This window comes from Lytechinus variegatus, chromosome 2 (assembly GCF_018143015.1).
Source record: "Lytechinus variegatus isolate NC3 chromosome 2, Lvar_3.0, whole genome shotgun sequence".
In the NCBI taxonomy this organism is placed as follows: Eukaryota; Metazoa; Echinodermata; class Echinoidea; order Temnopleuroida; family Toxopneustidae; genus Lytechinus; species Lytechinus variegatus.
Genome location: NC_054741.1, coordinates 2,103,811 through 2,130,429, shown reverse-complemented (window position 1 = coordinate 2,130,429; position 26,619 = coordinate 2,103,811). Strand labels below are relative to the sequence as shown.

Genomic DNA, 26,619 nt, shown 5'->3' with positions numbered 1-26,619 from the left:
TGCAATCAGTGCTGGCTTTTTGGGCCACCTTGGTTCCTGGCCACACAGATGTGGTGTGTGCTCATCCATGCGTGGTTAACAGCCTTTCTTCTTTTGTCACTCCTGGCACGTGGAGACCTCTGAAACAGACTGGACTTGCCTTATCAAAATCATGGTCTTATCTGAAGAAAAGAAGGGTATTGTGTGTTAAGTGTGTGTGCCTTTCTGGCGGGATATTTCATAATGGAACAAAGCCCATGAAGGTATGGGCTGGGACTAGAAAAGAGCTGGGAGTGCAGCTCATGCCTGGATGGACAAAGGAGCCTTTTATTCAGCCAGGAAAACACCTGCTTGCAGGAATGAGGCAAGACTTGGGGAAAGATATGGTCATTGATCTGCCATTGCTCTTGGAAGGAGGTGGTCTGTGGTGTGATTGGAGGAATGCTCCCAATAGTGGGCCACATGGAAAGTATTGGAATTGAACGTGTCCAGATGGAGAGGGGTGTAGTTGTTCTGAGAGGGGGGAAGTACGTGACTTGTGTTTCTACACTAGAATGGTGGTGAGTTATTCTTTTTGACTGTCCAATTCTACAGCATTATGAGGATTAAATTGAAATGCTGCATATTGCTCTATTACTGTACCATATGAGAGATCCTTTGTCTGTTTTTCTATTGTGCTAAGCCTATTAAAATAATATTTTGGAACTCATGATATTCAAACAGTTGAAAGAAAATTGGGATTAATATGATTCCTTATCTGGTGATTTTCACTTTCAGAAAGACTTTGATCATTTTTTTTTTCATGATTTACTGAGTTTATTTTAACCTGTGACAAAATTCAAGATAATGTCATCCCATTGCTTTGTACACTAGATTCCTATCTTTCGTAAATCTACCTTTTTTCATCATTCGTCAGTTCCCATCTTTTAAAAATTATCTCTAGATCCGTCTATTGCAGTTTGTTGTAGTAATGTCCTGTTTTGCTTGATGGTGGGTTTAGATTTGTTGAACTTGTAATTTGCCTTCTTGTGTATTCAATATTGGATGTTATAACTGAAAACAATTGGAGACATCGTTCTGATGTATGTAGTGCTTTATTTTTGTATTTACACTTACAGCATGAACTTCAAGCAACATGAGTAATTAGCCATTTGAATTTTTTTTATCAGTTCTGTTGCATTGATTGTGACATAGTATCTTCATGCCCACCTACCCCCCCCCAAAAAAAAAAAAATTGCCCTCATCATCTAGCTACAATGATGTCTTGATTTCCATGAATGGGATAGCACACAATAGAAATCGGATGAATAGAGATTGTCGTAGAACAAAGAAGTAGGGTCGTTCACCATTTGAATTCAGATGTGCTTTGTTTGCATAGTCCACATGTGTGCTGATCAAAGTCAACATACTAAATTATAAGCTCTACCACTTATATAACTGGAATTACATGGAATAAACCGTCTTTTCTTGACTATGTAGTCGTCTATTTGAAAGCCATTTGTACTGAAACTGGAGAAAAGAAATATTCCTTAGAAAATTCGCCCCCCCCCCCCTTTGCATAACAAGCTATCGATTTTGAGTAAAGCTGAAATTGAACTGAGGAAGTAGCCTTCAAATTGCTCTTCCAGCAGCAGAAAAGGGTTAAAATTGGCTTAGCGATTTCTTAATCTGGACCATGAGTATCGTGTACCAATTTCAATATTTGACCAGATGCTTGAATCAATGGGCAAAGAATCCCTACCTGAGCATGCAGCCTTTCTATATCCTACAATTTAACCAGTCACCCTCACAAAAGTAGAACTCTCTATCTCTCTCCCCCATCTCTTTCTATTAGGGTATTTGTTCAGAAATCCTCAAGACGATTTCTCAAGTAATTTGACGACACAGGGTACCTATCACGGCCGAATTGCCTGTCTGCCCGGCCTGTATCATGCACTATAAGAATGAAGAATGCCTGAGATTGATGGTACTAAAATCCAGAGCAGATTTCATTTGTAGGTGACAGAGTAAATGTCAGATCCTAACTTGAAACCAATATTGCGCTTGATAGTCTACGCAGATAGATGCCCAATTGGCAATCATTCTACCCGACATTGTAGTGCAACGTATTGCTGCCATAATGGAAGACTAATACTAAATAGTTTCATTATACTAGCATTGTTCGTTGCTGTTTGCATACAAATTACACTATACCTTAGATGCAAATTAAAATATGGAAAATTGTAAGTCCTGAATAATCTCGAATTGCGGACATTCATTAGGTTGCTGCCAAAGTTGGTGATGCTGGAAATATTTTCATAAATGTAATGAAGGTTGCTATATTGAACTTTCCCTTTTCTGAGATGAATACATTCACTAGGGTCACATTCTTCTGCCCCTGTTCCCACGGTTAGGGATGTAAAGGTCAATTGAAGGTCACAGACAAAAGTGGAACTATCCAAACTTGCCTGCCTTCAAGACTGATCTTTCCTTTTATTATCCTGTTTTAGATTGCTGGTACTGCTTTTTTTTAAGAGTTTGCCGCCATGTTTATGCATTTTTGTTAATTGGTACTCTTATTTCATCTCATACCATAGCCATTTTTTGTGCTGGTTCTTAGTGAGAATGATTGAGGAGATGTTTTTTCCACTGAACAACTCTTCTATCGTCTGACTTCACCCCTCATACCAAGCATTTGTTTCTGTTTTAGCTAATCACATTCTACTCCAGAAAATTGCATTATTGTATGATAATTTGATATTGCAGCGAACAGGGATTTGTCAGGGCCCTTTGATCATTTCGGGGGGGGGGGGGAATCACCCTGAGGCCCCCCCATGTAATTTCTTATTGCCTCAAACTATGAACAGACAGCATTACACATATAGTGTACGTGATCCCTGAATAGCATCTTTTTATGAGCAACCATGGTTTATTTTCTTACCCTCCCTCTCCCCATGTCATCTTGTTTTGTTATCTCTCATCCCATTGTCAAACTTTGCTTAGTGGGGTCATCTTCCTGATGCTATCCCCTTTGTCTTTACTCCGCATGAGACGAGGAGCAGGCTGTCTCCAGATATGAATTAGCAGGATGAATATAAATCATTCTCTTTGCTATACAAGACGTTTTAAGCTTTTTTTTCTATCTTTTAAAAGTGAGAGAGGCATATCTTAATGTAGCTACGTGTAGGCCTATATGACCAGAACTTTGGCTCTCCAGAACGTAACAATTAAAAATTAATGTTAAGTTTGACAATGGTTGGGGGATGGGTGGAGGTGGGGGGGGGGATGTCGACTGGATAGTCATGTAATAGTTCTAGTACTGGTATGGTATCTTGTGAATGGAATGAATCAATGTGTCCAAAATATATTTACCTTTTATTCCCATGAAGATCATATCCCTTTTTAAGTCCTACTTTCTTTATAACAAAGAGTATTGTATATGCATTTGTTAAAATATTAGACCTACACTCAGAGTCTTGGTGCATTACCTTATTTTTCATGCCAATATTTTTTTCATGGTCCCTTTCTCATGCATTTCATTTTTTGAGGTGAGCTTTGACACAAGCTCTTGGAAACCTTGTCAGAATTTAATCAAGAAGTGGCAACACCCGACGATGCACCTGTGCTTATCAACCGTCTCTAATTAGAACCCCATGCTGATGAGGGATTCACAAACCCTTTAATGAAAATTGGAAGTGAACTGGGGTAGTGCTGATTCTTCACACATTTTTGGGTGTCAAGAATGGTTTGCTCTGATCCCAGAGCACCAGGGGATGCATCACTGTCTGATAGCATACTATTGGCTGTATTGGGGCCCTGACTGATCTAGTATTTCTTGGAAAATTATGTAACCTACTTTTGGATCTTGTCTACTATTCAGTCTGTTTAGTACCTGTGATTTTCATTCATTGCTAATAGATTTATCTACTTGTGTGTCTTATCAATTTAGGGTTTGATTTGGGTTCTTATCCATAATGCCTATTCTCAAGCCTTTTATTTTTAAAAATATCACGTTTTCACCATATTTCCTTGAATTTTCTCTCCCATTTTTTTGCAGAAGAGGAAAACTAGTGGGTGTGATTGATATATACATGTAAAAGACAAAAGGAAGATTTTTTTTATGTAGTTGTAGAAAAAAATATGAAGATATTACAATGCTATTTTTTTATAGTAATGAGATTGGCTATTCAATGATTGTTCAGGGACTTATGCCTCAAGTACTTCTGTCTAGTAGGGCAAGGCAATTGTCAGCGAAAGCGCCACACGTTCAGATGCATCAAGGGCAGTAAGGATACTCATAGCCTCATTATCATGCACCATTGTTAAATGCAGCGCAGGGTATTGTGCTTATCAATGCATTTTGCCATGATGCCCCTATGTGTGACTCGAACTTTTGAAGGGGTACCATAGGCATAACCATTTCTATGTTAAAATGACAGTGATTGACATTTGCCACATAATAGGAAGTGTGGTGGTGGTGGTGATGTTCAAGCTACACTTGAACAACGATGCATATTTAACAATGAATATTAGGATAATATGTGTTATCAATATTTAGTGTAAACACATCATGTCTTCTTTTCTATCTTTGCAGTGGAAGGGGAGGACGGCGAAATTGGGATGGTCAGCTCTGCGATTGATAGTCCAACACCAGAGGAGTCCCTTACCCCTTTGGCCAGACTCAAGAAAGACATCAACAGTGACAATGTCTTCAATAGGTATGTGTGACAATATTGATGTGAAGTATTGAATTAAAGCCAAAATGAACTTTTTGTCACAAGAAACATGTGTGCGAAGGGTGATTTCACCCTCATTGCAGCCCAGATTGCCCCTAAAACTTCTTAAACAGAACACTTTGAGGCAATTTTCTCTTATAGAGTGTCCCCATGGCAGAAACATGTTTGCATTTATAACATAATTGTGTGTTGCGGAGGATAATTACACCTGCAAAAGAAAGTAATCACTCCAATATGAAAATATTGTCTTGTCCCTAGAAAATTTATTTTTATGCAGTTTGCAATAACCCCTTACTTGGTAACATTTCCAATTTTAGTCTTTATCAATGATATAAATATACACAAGTCAACAGCTAGTCCTTTTTTTACAACAATTGTTTGACTTTGATTCTTCAAATCTTTGGTATGATTGCATTTTAGGCCTCTTAGAGTTGATTAGTGCCCCCTTATGCATTCCTTTCTTCTCATCATTTTCCGCCTCATTCATTCCCAATGCATATTTTGCCATCTGCGTCCCCAGCAGTTGGCCGATTATTATTGGACCCCTTGTGCACGGCTCTTGTCACAAGCCATTAGTATGCTCCAGCAGAAATCCAGCAGAAAAATAATAAACCCAGTATGAGGAAGGAATATCGTAGGAGGCAAAATATGCCTGAAAATTAAGTGTCTCTCTCTCTTCTCTGAGCATTTCATTTAATCCCCCCCCACGTTTTCTTTTTCATGTTATTGGTTATCTTTGAATTTTACATTGTTTTGCTGCCTAAAAACAAGGAAGAATATTATTAGGGGGATAGTTCAAAAGAATATATGTAACAAAGCAATAGTTTTATTTACTACAGTAATAGTTATTTGTCAATGCAAAATAAGTGGGCTTGTACCTTTCATGCAGTCATCTTACATCTCTTGAGATTTTTTTTTTTAGGAAGCCTTTGAATAGGGCACCCAGAATAGAAACCAGGCTTCCTTTCTGCATCTTTTGCACACTCCAGTTTATTGTTGGGTCTATTATCCCAGTACAAGAATTGCAGCTAGTGAAAAGCTCAATTCAGCTCTTCCTTTCAATGCAGAGTGTAATCTAATCACTCACTATTTTCCCTTCTTGAAGTGGTTGGTTTTATTGATGTGGTATGAATTCCTTAACCAGCTGCACACCTCAGCCAGGTCGTGACCTTAGAAAGGGGGTCATGTGAGTCTTACCTCGATGCCTTTCATTGGAAGAGAACTTCCTTTCAATAATTTCTCTGGAAGGATGCCTAGTCTACATTTTCCGACAACTTAAGTCATGAAAGTACATTTTTATAGACAAGTTGTCCCCACCCTTTCCTTGATCACTTTTTAGGAATAAAATGAACCATTACACATCTTGGGAGTTGATTATTCAACCATACTGTGTGAGAGCGTAGTAGGAAAGTGATTTGATAATTGTTTCCCAAACTGTATTATAACTGAGAATGCATAGACCTTTGACATTTCAATTTTTTCAATCTTTTCTTGTACATAATGTCTCAAAAATTGAACAAAGATGTAGTACATTATATAAAAATGATCCATTCATCTTTCCCTCAATATATGATAGATGGGCCAGATGCCCAAGGTGGGCCCTATTTTTAGAATTTTTTAGAAATCTCAAGAGATAAAGCTTGATCCAACCATGGCTGCGTTTATGCGACCTCAACCCAGAATCATGATTTGAATCACCATTTGAATCATGATTCAAAACAGCAACATGAATCACGATCCGACAGAATCAGCGTTTATACGACCATCTTTCTAACGCTGTTTCTCCCTAAATTCGGGCCGATCCAGTGCGCATCACAGTGCGCAGTTTGACCCAGGAAGTATAGGTCAACATTTTCGCGCGTGTTTCTAACTTCACGTCGGCTGCTAGATTTTTGCTGCCGCCGATCGTTTGTGCAAGTGCAACTCGGCTTCCGAAAAAAAAATCTTTTACTTCCAGAATTCCGTGTATTGTACCTCGTATTGTTTTTTTTTGTTTACTTGTATTCAATCTTTTCGGTTCATCAAAAATGGTGTTCGGTAGCCGTAGTACTGGGCACGAATTCTGTTAATTTTGTCTCGACAGGCGGTGCCACATCTCCGTTGAAATCCCTCCCTCGCAAGCGCCGCTGAAAGGGACTCGTAGATCGTCTTATATTTCTGTGAATCCCGGTAAGGGATGCTTGTGCTTCAGGCTGAGCCCAAAGCACAAGCAGAGCCCTGAGTTCGTCGTCAGTCCAATTTGTGCCTTTGGAACTTGAAGACATGATTGATGAAAACAGTGAAATCAGGGTGACCAGACGTCCCGTATTTCCCGGGATTGTCCCGTATTTTGCTCCTATGTCCCAGCGTCCCGACAAACCCTTCCCGGGACGCCTATTTGTCCCGTATTTCAGAATATTGAACAAAATGTAGTTAATACATTTAAAAGTGACGAGTTTTCATTTCATTTCAACCAACAGCTGACGAAGCAGGGACAACAATTAAATCGATAACTGTAAACTTTTGCAAGTTCTGTGATGAGTTCTTGCTAACCTAATACATTGCAAACGAACTGGCCTCCTGCCTGTGTGTGGCAGGCTACTAGCTAGGCATGGAGGATCGAAGCAAATTCTCAATGGTGCAAACACCTCACATGATAAACAGTTTTTCCACCAAAATAATCACAAAATCGATGGGAAATTCTTATGATTATACTATGGATTCTCAGATTAATGATTTGGAGGTGTAATCGGAGGAAAATGTTATTGACTTTTCATAGATCTAGTAATTGTTGTTTCAGCTTTCGTTTTGAGTCTTGGTGTGCACGATGCCGCGATGTTTCATCTAATTTTTAAGTTTGACGATATGTTTCACTTTGAAATTTTATTCATTTCTAAAAATGTTTAAAATTTTAAAAATACATTTAAAAAAACACCAAATAAAGTTATGATTTTTATTAGATGAGTGGATTTTTTGTTTACTTGAAGTTTGAACTTTTCCCTTTTTCTTTATTTCATATATACCCTATCCTTTCTGCTTGCCCTTTTTTGTTCCATCTATCTTTATTTCCTATCTTTCTTTCCTCGACATTTTCTTTTCTCTCTCTCTCTGTTCATTTTTTTTTCTTTCCTTCTTTATCAAATATACTTTTTTTATTTCCTTCATTCTTTCTTTCCTTATAATTACCTTGGCTTCCTTCTCTCTTCGTCTCCTGTTTCTTTTCGTTCTTTCTCTCCTTCCATTATTTTCTCTTTTTTCGTTCTCTTCTCCCTTCATTCTTCCCTTCCATTCTTTATTCCTTTCCTCATTTTTTCCCTTATTTTTATTTTCTTTCTTTTGTTTCTTTCAAAGAATGAAGGAAACATGTTTATTTCCTTCATTCTTTCTTTCCTCCTTCTTTTTCTCACCTTTCCCCCTTTAATTCTCTCCTTTATTTTGTCTTTCAGACATTTATTAATCTTCCCTTCCTTTCTTTCTTTCTATATTCATTTCAAAGAATGACGGTAACCTTTTTTTATCTTTTTTATTATTTCTTTCATCCTTTTATTCTAACTTTCTGTTATTTTTTCTGTTTTCCTTTATTTTCTTTCCTTCCCAATCATCTCTTTTCTTTCTCTCCTTCATTCTTTCGTTCACCTTCCCTTCTAATTCTTTATATTTTTTCCAAAAGTCTTATAATCATACTATGGATTCTCAGAAGCCCACACTTTGTGTGGGCTTCTTTGTTGATCTTCGTTTGTCAATTGTCCCGTATTTCATTTTGTGAAATCTGGTCACCCTGAGTGAAATATACAAATGACGCTACAGTACAACCCCGGGGTACAATACACAGAATGATAATTCCTAAATGCACATGACAATTGGCATATACCGGTACTAGTACACTGGCAATCTGCTACACGAAAATTAACCTGCACGAAACACAGCGCGCGCCTTTGAGTCGAACCCGGAAGAAGCACGACACAATGACGTCATAGAATCATGATTCAAATCACGATATCGTTTATACGACCCTTTTCGTTCGTGATTCTACAGAAACGTCTTTCCAAACGCCCCTTTTTCCGTGTTTCATGTTTGTGATTTGAAAGACGTTTATTTCCACTTTCGACTAAACGCAATCGTGATTCTGCAGAATCGTGATTTGAATCATGATTCTAATCATGATTCTAGGGTAAAAAAGTGTCGAATAAACGCACCCCATGAATCTACTACGAGTGAGTCCCTGATCCAACCTACATGGAATTTTATACCCCACATTTCAATCCTGGACCTCACTAGGTGGTTTCAAACCGCCTCGATCACAAGAATCCCCGTTAAATTACGAGAACTTTTTAGGCTAAAAATACCCATTAATTTATTCCTGCATTCACACTGCCCTGAACCATACCCTTCAGGATAAGTTTCTGAAGTTACGAGCATGCGCAGTATGGTCTGGTAAACAGGCAAGGCACAAAATTCAAAATCACTAGCCTAGCAGCTACCCACGCCGCCCGGCCCAACGACACGCTGGGATAAAAGTTCCCGTAAATTGCTTTCACATCGCCAAAATACCTGCGACTTTGGAAAAATCCCGCGAAAGTTCTCGTAATTTCGCCAAGTACCTACTATTTAGTGGGTATTTTCTTTCGGGGAAATTACGCGTAGTTTGCTTTCACATTACCAAAATACCTGGTATATTCTGATCGGGGTAAATTTCCCGATCAGAGAATACCTGGAACTGACGAACTTCGAGGCGGTCTGAAACCACCTACTGTCTGTCCAGACTGTCTCTTGCGAATTATTCTTTTACTTGGCTGGCTTTTATTCATGGGTCATAGGTCTTTCACACCTTTCAGTGGTGTAAAGGAGGAATAAAAGCTGGAAAGGAGAGGCACAATTGGGAATGGGAGGTACAGCATAGGGATATCCTGAGAACATACCATTCAGGATATATCACCAGATGCAGGGTGCTACATAAGCACTTGCCTGATTGCCCAGGGCAAGTGTCTTGAAGAACAGACCAAAGCTACTTGCCCGAATTGGGCAAGCAAAATTCTCACAGTAGAATTACCAAACGTAGATATGATATACGGACCCTAAATTTGGTCATGACGGGCAAGATAAAATCACTTTGTAAAAAGAAATGCAAGAACCAGGTAGGGCCTATATCAGTTCATGTCAAAAGATAGAGAAAAAAAAGGTCAATGGTTTCTTAAACCATATTTTCTTTTAAAGAATAAAACTTTTTTTCAATGATTTGTTCGGGCAAGTGAAATGGATTTTTTGGCAAGTACATTCAAACTATTTAGAAATTTACTTGCCCATTAGGGCAAGTGCATTTAAATAGTTATGTAGCACCCTGCCAGCTGTAATGCAGACCATGAAGAAATCATTTAGGATTGGTTTAGTTTGAAACAGTGATTTCAAGATCAATGAAGATCACAAGCCTACAATGATTTTTATTAATCAAGTCCATTTTTTTTCATTGCATAATGAGTGTTGGGGGGTTAAAGCTTTCATATCCAATCCATAACATTGTCATTTCTCGAAAAAATTAAAAATAAAGGGAGCTGGGTGCTATAGCCGAGTATCTTCAAATTCACTTGAATTGAATTGAATAGGAATATGAAGTAATTTACATCTAATTTCTATTAAAAAAGGCCTATCAAGAATGATTATCATAATGAAATCATTATGAAAGCGGTATATTCATAGACAAGTTTTCTCCTACTCGGCTACTGGGTTAAATGCATTGAAGGTAAGAGGGAGATTCGAGAAGTCTTAATAAATTATTCCAAGTTGACTGAAGCGAAGTGCATGTCAAATAAATTTCACATTAATCTACGTGTAGCAAATCAGTTTCCACTCTCAATTTATCTGTGAATGGTATGTCAATATTTGCACATTAACTTGATGCTTGGAGATGGCTCTTTCATTTCTCACTTTTATTTCCTCAAACACAATTGATTGACACTATGTAATTGGATTTGATACTTCAAAATAGCACTCAAAATTTGTGTGATCAAGATATTTATTGTCAAATACTGAACAGGGGGGAAAATGGGTGAGATCTTGAATGCTTCATATTCATTGCTAAAGCAATGTAGATGCTTATTATAAATACAATTCAGTTTTATTTAATTCATTCTCTCAGTTTGTCTAAGTTTTCAATAGGCCTGTATTATTAAGTAAATCAAATTCTCATTGTTTCTTTCTTTGAGCCTAGTAAAACGTAACTTACCTATTATTAATGAAAGACAATTCTTGTACTCCTCACCCATTACTTATTGTTATTTCTGGTGTTATGACTGTGAACAACTGTGTTTTCAAAACAAAAATATGCATACAAATTTTGATCAGGTCTATTGCGTCATTATCTAGTTAATGTAGGCTATTTGAATACGGGGGGGAGGTGTATTTTTCCCCTCACAACGTATTTCAGCTTTTGAGGGGGAACAGCTTACACTTGTCTGCATTGACCTTCAGCATTTGCACCCATCTCAGTAATCAACTCAAGATAAAAGTCACATTTTTGTTTTATTAACTAGCTAGGACCTTTCCATGTTCTCTTAAAATGCCTGCACATTAATACTGTACATACATTTGAGGTTCTAATGTAGACTGACCAGGAAACTAATTCAAGTCCTGCTTCAAACTTTCCTTTCTAATCATTTGTGTAGGTCAGTAATTAATTATGATACATTGAAAGTCTTATCTACTTTCTCTTTATACTCTTTTCTTTCCTTGATATATAGGCCTATATATTGACATGTCATGGATTGTACTGTTTTTCTTATCCTGTGCAGACAAATGGTTGCTCGTGGTCTACTGGACACCCTAAGAACGGTCTGCGACAATGAGGAAGATCGGGAAGCCGGGCTAGAAGCCATGAGTCACCTATCGGAAGATATCGGTTAGTATGTGCAACTATGTGTTTGGCAGTAAACCGTGATGACATTTTGATATCTGACTGAGATCGTCTTAAATCAAGCATAAGAACAATAGATGACTAATTGAATATCCCTGTTATGATGTGATTGTCAGCATCATGTTAATGATTTATGATGCGCCAGATCGACACTGGTGCAGAGTGCTGAAGGCGCAATAGTGCACAGTAATAGACAGTAGTTGCCAAGCTTTGAAAAGGCTCTTCTTGTATTGATATATACATAGACCTTATGTACATTTACCAGTTAGAGACTGAGCATGCATACATGTAGGCTAGACTCGTAGAGTCCATGGAAAACGTGTTAAAGCAAACCTTTTCAGTTTCTAAGGAGTTAAAGGAACTTGAATTTGACGGACTCCCTCTTGACCATCAAAGATATAACTAATGTTCCAATCCTGGGCCAAGTAAGCGATTGACTGTGCGAATGATTGCTACTATTGATTACCGGTACATCGATTGTTTTGTATGATCAGTCATAACTTGGTTATCATCTCAAGGAAATCTGATATTATCCTTAAGAATTGAATAAGCCCCTAATTTTCTTAAAGAGCACATCGTATCAATTTGTTTTTCACAAAGTCACTAGGAAATAAATGCTTGCACCTTTTGAAATAATTTATTTCATCCATTGGGAACTGAAGATGTTAGCTAAGTATTTAGAGAACACTTCACATTTACAAACAGGATGTATGCTTCTTTCCCTGTTATTTGATTGAACAACATTGATGAACTCCTGCAGAGAGGGTATCGTGTGTCAGTGTCTTTTGCTTTTGAACTGGTAGGCTGATGTAGATATGCAGGTAGTTCTTTTAGAAGTTCAGATAATGGTTCTATGGAATTAACTCGTACTCAAGGCGAGACATGGTTTCCTTGCAATAAAATCATCATTTTGTCAGTTTGTTGTGTGTGGATATTTTGTACTTGTAATTATGGCAACTTTTTGTGCTGCTCATTGTGTCTTAAGGATAAAGATCCAACAATCTAGACAAACGAGGTATGATTCTTTGGGAATTAGAAACGCTTTGGAAATAGGCATCTATTGATAAAGGTGTTGGTACATTAAATCATTTTATCTTTGGAAAATGTGAACTTTCCATTTCAAATTGATTTTTAAGAACCTGACATGGTGTACATGTTACTTCCGATTTCTTTGCAGCCATTTATTGAAATTTAATTTTTAGATAAAGAGCATTCCTTAAAGTGTTTGTCCACTTTTAATATCAAGTAGACCGAACCAATGTTTCTTTCAAAAATTTGTCAACTAATAACAGTCTTAGATGGAGCATCCTTGAATGTATGTGAGTAGCTTCCCTAAATACTATCAAATTGATATTTTGCTGTTTTCAGCTTTTATTACATGCAAACTGATGTTTGGGTTAACTTTCCCCTTTAAAGTACTTGAAAATGTGTAGAGATTGAACTTCTTACATGGTGGTTATGCATTGACCTACCCATGCTCCTTCCCTCTCTCTCATGAATATTCGTACAGAGCCGATGGTGCGAGCCGAACTGATGGAGCAGATACCGCACATCGCGATGCTGTGCCACGAACACCAGCTCCTCTTCCCATCCACCATCCAAGACTACATCTTACCTACGGTGGTGCGCTATCTCACAGATACAAACAACCAGGTATGTCCTTTCTAGTGTCCGAAGACCCCGGTCAAAGGTGCACATTATAGATTATTCACTTTTCATGAAGCTTTCCTCTGTACTTTTCTTCCCTTTATTTTGCCATAGAGGTTACCCCTCATCCTTCAATGTCATCTTTTCTTTGCCATTATTATTGCCCTGTATATTCAAAATTGTTGTAAAAGTTGCTCCACCCCCCCCCCACCGCGGGATAAATATAACGGGATCTGGTCGGTTTTTGCTTCGAAATGCTCGAGGAACCCTTGGGAAATATCTATTCACTGCAATGTTAAAGCTCATCCAATGTTGCATATTAAAGCAGTAGGTTGCGAAAAGTATCCCTCGAAATGAAAAAGACTTTTTACCCGCACCCCCCCCCTCCCAAAAAACTTTCTCCAGTCTTCCCATTTGTTGTATGTTGGTGAAGAAATGATGGATAAAGACTGCATGGAATTTCAGATTATACCCAATGCTTTCTTGAGTCAGACTGCTAATTCTCTCAATGCTCACACTCATGAAACTGACTCCAGAATGACTGATGGTGTACCATTTGAAATGTCATGAATTTTGTTGGTCAGAGTTGGTCTTATTAGTTAGACTGTATCATGCATGTTTTGTGTTCATGTGGGAAATACATGGCTTACAGCTGGCATACCTTTCACAGCCTCATTACAGCGCCACTAGACCCACATCAAAGTAATTTGAACATTTCTCCGTAACTCGGGGGGGGGGGGGAGTTGATCAAATAGGAGGGTTTGGGCGGGGCGGTTTCTTCCTTTCAGATACTAACGTGAACCTAGCATTCAAATCCAACTTCTCCTGATCAGTTGTTAACATGATATTCCTTTTGTCTGGAATGGGTGTTATTGTTTTGTCTACAAGTCACATGCTCTGTTGAAGAGATATGCTTTATGAATGTTACCTAAAATCTTATGTTGATAAACAGACATATAAATCAAATCCAAGTTTTATCAGCCAGGTTATGAGCTCTCATTAGCTCTTTCTAATAGGGGAAATCCCTTATAACTCCCACAAATTCTGGGGTCACTGTGAATATAATACCTAGAGTATATATTTTCTTTTCTATATATTTTCTATATATATATATATGTTCTGCACAAGTTGAATCTGTTGTAAATAAGTGGTTCTATTGAAAGTTTTACTCTTTCCCTCTGAATTTCTTTGAGAAGCTTCAGAGCCAGGTGAGAACAGAGAGAAAAAAAATCATATTCATCCTCATAAGTGAGGATAATCACTCTACAATCCAAGATATTGGGCTTTTTATCCCTAACCATTATTTTTCTTAAAGGTCAAGTCTACCTCAGAAAAATGTTGATTTGAATCAATAGAGAAAAATCAGACAAGCACAATGCTGAAGATTTCATCAAAATCGGATGTAAAATAAGAAAGTTATGACATTTCAAAGTTTCGCTTATTTTTAACAAAATAGTTATATGAACGAGCCAGTTACATCCAAATGAGAGAGTTGATGTCACTCACTATTTCTTTTGTTTTTTATTGTTTGAATTATACAATATTTCAATTTTTACGAATTTGATGATTAGGACCTCCTTGCCTGAAGCACAAAATGTTAAAATAATGGAATTCCACGTGTTCAGGGAGGATTGAAACTTCATTTCACATGACAATGACGAGAAAATCAAAATATTTCATATTTCAAACAATAAAAAACAAAAAAAGAAATAGTGAGTGAATGACATCATGGACTCTCATTTGGATGTACCTGGCTCGTTCATATAACTGTTTTTGTGAAATGAAGCGAAACTTTGAAATATCATAACTTTCTTATTTTACATCCGATTTTGATGAAACTTTCAGTATTATGCTTGTTGAATTTTTCTCTTTATTCGAATCAAGTTTTTGTTAGGGTGGACTTGTCCTTTAAGAAGGGAGTAATTTCTCATACTTCTGAATATTTATTAATGCTTCTTAAAAGAATACACTCTCTTTAAAGGTTATGTCATATCTTGGGGGTGTCTGTCATCTACTCCAAACATCTCTAGCAAAATGTTTTCCTGAGAATGTGTATTTTCCCTTTCTCTTTGAAAAAAAGAGCTTTTGAATATTGATCAAGATATGTGTCGAAACCGTAAACAGTCCTTATGTTTCTGTCTCTTAGAAGTCTCTGAATACATGCGTTATCTTAGATAGTCTCTTCAGTATCTTAGGCTATTCCTCAATCCATGATGAATTTGTCACACATTCATTTGATGCAGAATGTTCTCTCTCCATCTTGCTTCATAATTAGCGATCATGAATTTTTGTCAGACAAAGCAAGACTAAAGCGAGGGGGAAAAAAGCTGTCACTGACGTCACATTTTAGGGTGTTTTTTTTTCTCCCCGTGCATAGAACCCGATATGTGGAGCAGACGCTCTGGCTGTATGGTTTTAGCATATGCATTTAATATTAGATATTGCCATTGGAGGAAGTGGGTGTTAAAGTAACGACATGAATAGCAAAACATGCATTTTCAGAATACTAACAAGGAAAAAGAAATCCCCGATATAGTCCTGCGGTAGGTTTAATATGATAAGCACTGGCTGCAATACTGCGTCATAAAGCAGGGCGATATTGACGAAGGGTCCTCCCGCACTCGTTGCAAAACACAAGGGCTGTCCGCCATGATGGATAAATGGGATTTACATGAAGGAACGATGAGAAAGAATGACTCAAATTTTGCCCCGGGGCCAATTTCGGCAGTTGGAGTCTGTCTGAGGAGATTAATTTTCCCTTCTCATGAGGCTCCTCTATGCTCTCAGCATCTCCTTGCCAGAGATGCGGTGAATATGCTTCCGCTGCATCTCATTAACTTTTTGAACCCCTGGAAGAAAATGGCGCTGTCTGGCAGAGCGATCAGTCCTTGAATTAAGATGGATTCGTGCAATAGGTAGATGCTTCTTGTTCACCGGAGTGTGTGTAGCCTTCAAGAATGCATTCATCCATCTGTGTAGAATATTACTTTCGCTTGATGCATCCATGCCTATGGAAAAAAAATCAACCTCAGTTATGTTTTTTACAATTTATACAATGTAAATGTTTATCTATTACAAACTGGAGTAGGATGTTCCAAGGTTTGCATGTTGGACTAGGAGTTGCTCCTTTTAATTTTTTGTTTCTTGAAAAATGCACCATATTGAATAATTGTTTTAATCATATATTTAGACAGAATCACATTTTTGGCAATTCTAAGCTCTTGGTTTGATTTTTCTCTCTTGATAGCTTTACTATTGGACTCTCCTGGGAAATGCTGTTCTTCCCCCCCCCCCCCCACACAGTTAAAAAGGTAGATTATCTGGTAATATTGACTTGTGACTGAACGTAATTTGAAATTTTCCTCTCTTCATCTGTTGTTTCCCACAGGTCCGGAAGACCAGTCAAGCAGCATTGCTAGTCTTACTAGAACAGGAGTTGGTTGGGAGACAGGACATGGAGGAGCAGGTGTGTCCAGTCATTGTCCAGTTGTCCAGTCAGGATAGTTCAGATGACTACAGAACAGAGGCTGTGGCAGTAAGTCTATGTTTTCAATTTTCTCAGACTCCACCCCTTGCATTCAAAAGAAGATTCTGGCCCCTAATCTTGAGATGTTCTCTGGGCCTCTTAAAACAGAGGTTACAACGGATTGGAAAATGAAATATTCTGTTTTGGCCTTATTCTTGGATCTATTAACAAAACTGAATAGGGTATTTATACCAGGATTAATTTCATGGATATTTGTTTGAAAATTCTAGATAAAAATTTATGAATAGAAAAGAGATAAGTGATTCTTCGCTTTGGCTGGGCAGATATTCGCTGTATTTGCAGGGTAGTTGGAGCCTCTGAATTTTTGTTGTGTCCCCTCTTTGCATATATTTCCATATGTTACTCTGGCTACATGTATTTTCATTAACAGTAAAACTCGACTGAATCCAACTTTGTATGAAAAAATACAAAATTTGACTGAAATGACTACAAACGACATGATCAAAGAGAAAAGTCTGGTACAATGATTATTCAACTTTGATAAAGAGGTCGACTGTATTTGAAAAATGATCGATCTTTTTCAGAAGAAAAAATGACGAAGGTAGTATGAAATGGCGATAATCTCTTCAAATTTGAACATTTAGTAGATCAATTATAATCATAGCTTGAGACAGTTTTGAGAAACCACTTCTGTGCTTGTGATTTTTAATTGAACAGATTTGAACATTTCTGTTTCTATAAAGTGAAGATGAATGTATAGTGTTGTGGTGTGGTTTTGTGAAACCTCTCGAAACCTTTCCTACGGTTTCAAAGTTTAATTTCTCTCATCTTTAAAGTTAAATAAAGTAGGCATACATGTAAGTGTGTAATGGGTACATAATTTTATTATAATTTTAGATTGAACAAGATTAGGGAGGTTTCATAAACAATGGCAAGAAATACATCTTTAAAGTTTATACATAGTGATTATATTATTAAGGTAGATTTTAGCGTCTCTGATGAGAAGAGAGATTTGAGTTCCTAATAAAAGGGATCTACCTCAAATGATTTATTTTATGATGAAAAGGCCCATGTTGGTGTAATATGAATTCAGTAAATTCTCATTTATAACTGGTACATCATGACTGAATAAACTGTTTTTGTATTGAATCATGGTTCATTGTGTCTGATTTATAGTATGCACTGGTAGAATAATTTTAATTTGTGAGAAAATAACATTTTATGGAATTTATACCCCTTTCATAAACCCAATTATGCGGCTAATAGCAGCATAATTTGGTCGTAAAATTGGAGGAGGACAAGAGTTATCCGCATTACTCTGATGCTGCTATTATCCGCATAATAGCAGCATCGGGACAAGATTTTGAGTTTATGAACGCATTTCCAAATAATGCGGATAATTGCCATGGTGTGGTCTGAAGGTCACCCTTTTCCAACACAACTGCATGGGAGGGGGCGTGTCCAGTTGTCATGACGATTATCCGCCTTTTTTCAGGATGGGCGCTCGTAAAAATAATGCGGCTTATTTTCGGAGTTTGTGAACGCAATTTTTATTGAATTATCCGCATTACTCTTAGGCGGCTAATTGGAGGATAGGTTTATGAAAAGGGTATTATATCATATGGATCATATGGTATACTGGGGATCTGCTCGCATGCGAAGTCTAAATATATAGATTTAGAAAATCCATACTCTTTATTCCTTGGATTCTGGTCAAACCTTCGATATGTTTCTCTTGATATTCTGCCTTTATTAAAACCAAATTATATCGGAGCAAACATCCCTGAAAAGAACTGTACCCAATTGATACTTCAGTTAAACAATGGATTTCAATTACAGGGGAAAATGAATACCATAATCATCATCACGCCCCTGAAACTTCTCAAGAGTTCTTGGTAATAAGATGCAGCCATTGTATGCGCCCCATTCTTGTATTGGAATGTTCGATGGGTGATTGTGATATCAAGGGAGGTGTGTTTCTATTTAGTCTGTAAAACAAACCCTTATTAGTTATAAGAGCTGTCTAGATCAGATCAAGTTTTCAATGTATCCTGCTCTTTCTGATCCGGTTTCATGTTTGTAAAGGGTTATGCAATTCAGCTTTTTAGCCGCTATAGATACCCTCATTGTAATAATCCGTTTTACATAAATAAAGAATAAGTATCCCAATCAGAACATTCTCAATATCATTTGCAATCAAGTCAGATACCAAATTTGTTTGAGTTTCAATATGCCTGCCTGATTATTGCCAAATAGGACTTTCCAAATGTCATAACTATGGAAGGGTCATTTCAGATGGACATGCTGCACTTATATGCCTTTATAGCTAGTACATGAAATTCCCTTGTGCTATATGAATTCACTTGAATTTGGTCATCAAGGTAAAAATGCCGGTAAACTGCTATTAGGTATATTTTTAAATCTGGCCTTTTTTCGAAAAAGATGCCTTACAAAAATCTTGTCTGTGTGTGTTTTTGTTAGCTGGAATCCCACTCAGTGTATTTTCGCTGATATTTCTGCATTCCTCATTTTAATCATGTAAAGAACACCTCACAGATCTATAATAATTGCCTTGGTGCCCTTTTCAAGTTAAGAAATAATGCAGAGTTTCCATTGGAATATAATACAGGTTTGCTTTGATGCCTTTCTTTTGTTATTTTAATAAATTTTTAGGCTACTTGGTTCATTGATTGATAGATTTTATTTCTCATTTTATTGCTTCTCCCCCCCCCCCCCCCCGAAAAAAGATGCCACCTCGCCCTCTTGGTAAGGGCTTAGACATGCTCCCATGTTTAATTCATTGACAGGATTATCCTCAGGTAAATTGCAAGGGCTGATTCCCCCATTCTGTCTGATGGAGATGGTGTTTCTTAAATTTCAAGATTAATCATGAAGAATACTGATGAGAGTTGAACCTCTAAAAATTATGTCTGCATGGTTGATTATGTTGAGGCCTCAAATGGGTCTGCACCTTGAGACTAGCTTTATCTGCTTCACAAGTGCAGAGGCAAAGTGCACTCCCATCAATTTCTGTGTGTGGAAATGAGAAAACTGATAACCTGTTCACACAAAGAAATCAAGTAGCAAAAGTGATGTTCTCACTGTATATCAATAAAAGAACATATGCCTTTTGGAATATATGTATATCATCAGATGAGAACAAGACTGCCAAAGTTTCGAGTAATAATCTAATGTGGAGCATTGTGGATTAGTCTTCTAACTTTGAAACAGAGGGTCGTGGGTTCAAATCCCTGCCATGACGTAATTTCCTTCAGTAAGAAATTCATCCAAGTTGTGCTGCATTCAACCCAGGCGAGATGAATGGGTACCTGGCAGGAATTTATTCCTTGAAATGCCACTGCGCTGTAAAAGGCTGCGGGGCTAAAGCCAGGATAATAATATCCAAGTCCTTTGGAAGCGCATAGGGACGTTTTGACATAATGTGATATGCGCTATAAAAGAACGGCGTTGTATAGATATTTTTATTGTCATATGTTTCATTGAGAGATAGATACATTCCCTACTTAATAATATTTAACATTATTGTACACAATGTTGAATAAAATTGAAGGCTGAAGCCAGTCCCACGGCCCCTGGGATAGGCCGAGATCATGAAACACTTTTTTTTTAGCTGTGTCCGAATGGGGTGATATAAAAATGGTGAGAGGGTGGTCAAGAGAAGGTGTCAGGCAGTGAAAATAATGTTCTTTCTGTTTTAGTCGAGTCTCAACTATTGATTATGTTGAGAAGAGAGATTGTAAGTCACTCTGCCTGCTGGATATCAGTTATATATTCATTCAGGAACATGATTGTTTCCATATGTCTGCAGGAAACAACAGTTAAACTATTGAGTTACATTCGTTACTCAGTATTTTGATGATAGATGAATATCAGATATGATCTACATGTAATATTGGCTAGGAGTGTACTGTTGTCTGTTTCAATGTTTTATTCAGTGCACAGTTATTTGCATTTTTTTCATTGTGTTTGTAAGAAAGGTGAATAAGAAAATAACTTCCACATATTTTCATGTAAATTTCACATGGACGTGTTTTCTTAGAAAGTAAGTTCTTTTAAATGTAGGTCATTATTTAATCATTTTATGAAATTTTTGTTTCTAAAATGATTTTATTAAATAAATGCAATTTTACATGATGGGAAATAATAACTTTATATCCTTTTCAACTGAATTGGAACAACCAAGCTGATTTCATTTCATAATTATGCCCCCCCCCCCCCCTGAACAGAGCAATCCCTGACTTTTTGAAAATTGCCTTATTAAAATGAAGTCCACAAACTATTCTTGCAATGTAGCCTACTTTTGAAGTGTTTGAAATGTGCAGAGTTCATTTGACCCTATGACTGATACTAGTGAGTGAAGCTAGCTAGCTTGAGATAAAACAAAAGATAATGAAAACATATGAAAGATGAATTATTCACACACAAAACATTTGTGTGTGTTACACATTGGTTTGTGTGTGTATTGTAGGAACCACACACTGCTAGCTTGCTTGCCTCATGCACAGGGATATCAACCCAAATCTTTCCCGCTCAAACAAATGCCACATGTGTGTGCTGGACACTGCACACTTTCACTTTATACACAGAAACATATGGGCACACTCCTCACACACAAGTATACAACAAAGCAAAGGCATTCAGAAGAGGGATGCTGCACTGCCAATGTGTGTGCATTGAGCTTGTGATGCATTCATCATTGCCACCACTTTTTCATTTTCACATGGTGGACAAGGAACAGAATGTGAGTCTTCTCCAGCATTTTAATGGATGACGAAGGGAAAATTGAGGTCACATTACTTGATGGAAAAGAGAGGATCTAGTGGCATTCCGATGGTCGTGATAAATTGAGCTGCTCTCTGAGTCTGCCTGGTTTTGCTTGAGCATTGCATTTGCATCATGCATGCATCTTTTGTGTGGTAGGACCTACAGTTCTAATGCAGCAAGGAATTTTACTTGCAGCTAACCTTAGACTGGAACATTGCCTTCCATGGAATTGTATCATGGATCACCTGTTCTTTTGTTTTAAACTGAAGTTTTTGCATTCTGTACTGTGGAATTCACATTTCAATGGCCTGGCCTGGACTGACGTTAGACTTAGACTTAGAGATCTGAAAAAACCCTTGAATTTCAGAGAAGAGAAATGTAGACGGTGTAAACCTAACCTACTTTCTCAACTTGATATTGTTATTTCTTCAGTAGCTAGCTCATGTAACATCAGCCGTTAAATTACAACGCTTGCTGTCAACCTGTGACCGTGCAGTGTCGTGGAAATACAGAAACATTTTATGAAGTTAAATGGAAAGGATCTTGTGTAGATCTTGACCTAGAGTCTCTGTCCCATTTGAAAATGGCCGAGAGGAATTTACCAAAATCAAGTCTCAGCTAGACGTCTTGTCTGTATCCTACCTCAAGCTGAAATTACATCGTAACGTTAGTTTGTCATCAACAAGCCACTGCAAGAGCCACGTATGCTTCAATCCACTCCACCATCATTCTACATAATGGCTACACCAGCAAAACTAAGGAAAAAGCATCTCCAATTTATGCAACCTGATCAGATTGGACCCTTGCTGTGCGATGACCAAACTTCATTCCATGATTGCAGTTCACAGGATCGGTGTTCCCCAGGTGAAAGACATGGGTAGTGAGATTTGAATTTCACAAAACAATCTCACTATTCTGTTTTTCCCCTGGCGAATACTTATTACATCGCTGAGCTAGTCGCGTGTTACTACCTGGCTAGGCAAGCAGTGAAGATTCATTCAGTTTGAAAATTGGATTCGATATGAAGTTTGCAATGTAAGCACTGTTCTGTGGCCAATAACCTAAGCAGATGCAGATCTCTAGATCAACATTTTTATCTAGATCTAGATATCTTCTGTACTTTTGCTAGACCAAAACCAAGATTGTATGTGTTTGTTGATATGGTTTCAGAAGAGAAATGATTAAATAAGAATTAAATAAGATAACAAATGAAAATTTATGTTCACTTTGCCATGTATTTCTGTTTTTGTATATCTATGCATCTATAAAAATGTTATAATGTAATAAGTGCAGAATCAAAGCTGTCTCAAGCAAATGAAGGCCTTGCCATATGAGCTATGGTGGTACTAGCGCTAGATCATTGACTCATCTTTGAATTGAATGAATTATTTCTAATGACTGACTCGATGACCTTATCCACAGAGAAAATGCTGCTGGAATATTTTTTTTTTCATACATAATTGCCTGTGTCATGATCTGCAATGTTAAATACCCATGAGTGCATGAATCAGTCTCCCCCTCGAAGAAGGGAGTAATTGCAATTGAGCAGGTTTTAATTTGAGTTTGAGTACCAGAGAGATAATCTTGCCAGTTATCGTCCATAATTAAGTCCTCCCCCAAAGACCGACGACAATTAGGGCTCATCGTTGACAGACAGATACATCTGATCACTTGCACTCCATATGCCCATTACATTAGACCCTAATGAATAGGTTGCTGTATATGTCATGTGAAACTTGAGTTTATTCAGGGGCTTTAATATAAACCTATTGAAGTTCAAAGTCATTGAACCATAATATACAGTTCTTTGATGTTACCCTTCCATGACCCAAATAATCAAATCAGTTGAAGCAATTCTTCAGGTCGGAATTTGCATAGTAGACCTATTTTCATTTGATTATAAATCAAACATTTTTTATGCCCAAAGAGATGTGAATAAATCTTATTAATATTGTAGATGAAAGTTAATCAAATAATTTGGGAAGACAAGTTTTCAGCATAAGATTTCATTTATTTCAACTACATATTTTTTCTCACTTCTGATAATGTGCCTAGTTTGATCTTCAGCATTAATCCATTCTTTGTATCCCAAATCCTCCCCTCATTCATATTCTTCAACTTTACTCCTGCCCTATCTTCTTATCTCCTCTGTATCCTCATTTGTCCATCTACAGCTGATGAGCAAAGTTGCGCCTCTCGTTGGCAAGGAAATTACGGAGAACTACTTCTTACCCCAGTTTACAGAATTGTGCAAAGACAGTTTATTTCATATACGAAAGGTGAGTTTTATTTGTCTCTTTATGATATGCTCTGTCCAAACCCACGTGACTATTGCCCAAACCTAGTTCCCTTTTAAACATGTTTCACATATCAGATATAAAGTCAGACTTTTTAAAAGAACCTGTTCCCAGTCAAAGAAATTTCAGGCTTTTATTGGTTTTTAAAGATAGTGACCTCAGAAACATTTTCAGATGGATAATAACCAACCCCCCCCCCCTTACAAAAAAAAATTCTGGTCTAAATTAACTGTGTCAGATGTATTTGTAGTAGATTATGGAGAAAATAATGTGGCAAAATTAGATAATTTAACAGTGTTGATCTAGATGTTTCACTTTTCCCTTAATACATAATCTTGATTTTGTATTCCTCTATATTGTAGTATTGGCTATGAGTAGTTTACCTTTTCTCCTTTGGTTTGTTACCACCTCGGATAAGTAATCTGAAAGAATACAATTTCATACATTGTGCTTCTCTGGAGGTCTTAACAATAGGAAATGAAAGTGAGAAATGTGTGAGATAATGAAGTGAATCTCCAACAACAGTTCCTCATTAAAAAGAGATTTTTTTTTGCAGCAATCATTACTACCTCCCAACCTATTTATCAAGAGCTTTAGAAAAGGATATGAAACTGCTTTCAATTCCTTTTACCATTAATAATCGACCACTCTCCACATGTACACACTTCATATTTCAGTTCATACTTCCTTCTCCAACTGTTCAATCATCAAGTATGAAATATTTTATTGATAAAGACATCAGTTTCCAGGAGGAAATATTTTTACTTTAAAGTTGATCTGACCGGATTCTTTTTTCATTAACAATGGTGTATTTTTGTTCAAGGTTTTTTTTTAAAATACTGTTATATCATTCTTCCCTGAGGTTTACTTGTTGGAGCCTCCCATGTGTTGACTCCGATTATTCATTCCTTTTTAAAAAAATGTGTTTTTACCAGTTACATTAGTAAGATTAATGAATTTTAATAGTTTCAGGTAATCAAATTATTTCATATCTTTTGTGTTTATTTTGTTATATTGAAGGTCTGTGCTGCAAACTTTGGTGATATTTGTAGTGTTGTAGGAGAGGAAGCAACAGAGAAACTCTTGGTAAGAATATTAACTTGGATTTTGAAATAAGGGTACCACAGATATAGCAAGGACATAACACATGTTATGATTTGAAAGTGGTGAAAAGTTGCTTCATGTATTTGATTCAATTCTAGATAGCTATCATAGCTTACAGTTGACACTGTTGTTTTTAATTCTTTTTGGTTGAAAGTTTCTGGCCATGATCCTTCCCTTCAAAATGGGAAATCATGAATTGACCTCATTTTCCCCCTTTCTCAATATGACATTCTGGTTGTCAATATCCCTGTCTAGTGAGAGCTTGACCAGCCTTCACATCATGTGATGGCCATTATTGAGATTGACCATGAAGACTGAGGTGGTAACCTGACCCCCTGTGGTCATTCTAGTACAGTCCAGTCAAGAACATAGGACTAGTGGTCATTTGCATAAAGCAAACATTCCAGAGTTTTCATTACTGACCAAAAAACTCTGCTCCCCAGGGCAAGCCTGTAAGGTTGCATTCTACAAAAAAGAAACACTCTCTTAATAAAAGGAAAGGGTCAATGGCCTGGGAATAAAAGGTAGGAAAGACATTGATTACAGGTTAAAAGAACAATATTCTGAAGGTATATTTTCATTCCCTGTACAAAATCTAGATAGGTCCAAACTTGTGAGGGAAATAGTGATATCAGGACACAAAACATTTCAGCATCATTGTTTAAATTTAGAGGGGAAAAAATGGAGTACTGTAATATTTTAATATGCACATCAATATCAGACGTGCACCGAAGTTTGATTTCAGGTCCTTTAATATCATTTATTATTTTCAGTCACCGAACTTTCATTCTACCCTCATAATAAAGCCTAGTCATTCACTTCTGATGAAAAAGAAAATGAAGCTGCTAGCTCATTCTGATTTGCAAAAATAATGTATTAATTTTTTTTTGCCTTTGGTTTTCTTATTTTAAGCCCTTGCCATGTTTTATTTTCAGGTCATACATGTATGTTGACATTTTGTTAGTACAAAATGCTCTTGAATTCATTTTAGCTCGTTCCTCCCCCATCAAAAAAAACCTTTAAACAATCTCCATTGTCCTAATTTTCAGTCCTTTCTATACAACTGAAAATTCTATCTGAATATTTGTGACCCTACTGTTTCTCCCTAGGATATTTAAATGAACACACATGGATGAGTTGATGGTTAAATGAATTACTTGTGTCTTTGCTATTTTTTATGAAATTGGTCCCAGCTTAACAACAGTTCTACAAAATCACATTATTTGGGCTCCTGGGGCTTTCAAGGTCTGTTTGTTGGGTTCCATTCTGTGTATTTCAGAAAATGTATTTATGTGGTTTCATCATGGTCAAAAATGATTGTTGATACAGCCAGTTGAATTCAGTTTTATTCAATACCATCTATATCCTTGATGCTATTCATTTTCATATCCTTCAAACTTATATTATCTAAACAAATGTGGATGATTATTTTTTTAATAAAATTTAATTGTAAACATTTTCAATTCAAGATATTCTCATTTCCTTGTGGTTTATGAGATGTTTGTTTTATAAAGCTGTACATGTATGTGCACGTAGATTTATGCACAGATTTCTATATGAACAAAGTGCTTATGAAGTGCTGCAAGAAACAAACCTTTTTTTATTTATTCTCTTGATTTCCATGGAAATCAATTTTTTCTAAGCTTCAATACCTTCTATGTAAAGAAGGGTAATAAATAATTTGTTGCTTATACATGCTGAAAAAGGCAATAAATGCAG

The 26,619-nt window shown here is 36.9% G+C and overlaps 1 protein-coding gene across 7 annotated transcripts in view; it reads left to right on the top strand.

The window, feature by feature from the left end:
• The window catches only part of LOC121407046 (serine/threonine-protein phosphatase 4 regulatory subunit 1-like), a 51,993-nt gene that overhangs the window by 8,716 nt on the left and 16,658 nt on the right, over positions 1-26,619 (top strand). For 4 of the 7 annotated variants that reach the window (XM_041597956.1, XM_041597958.1, XM_041597957.1 and 1 more), the window contains exons 2-7: positions 4,553-4,676; positions 11,459-11,565; positions 13,091-13,233; positions 16,616-16,762; positions 23,674-23,778; positions 24,817-24,882. In XM_041597956.1, the coding sequence (XP_041453890.1) occupies positions 4,553-4,676; positions 11,459-11,565; positions 13,091-13,233; positions 16,616-16,762; positions 23,674-23,778; positions 24,817-24,882 (692 nt within the window). Of the gene's footprint in view, positions 1-221; positions 540-4,552; positions 4,677-11,458; positions 11,566-13,090; positions 13,234-16,615; positions 16,763-22,515; positions 22,535-23,673; positions 23,779-24,816; positions 24,883-26,619 lie in introns of those variants that run through there. The other 3 variants (XM_041597954.1, XM_041597959.1, XM_041597960.1) reach the window with 3 other exon arrangements.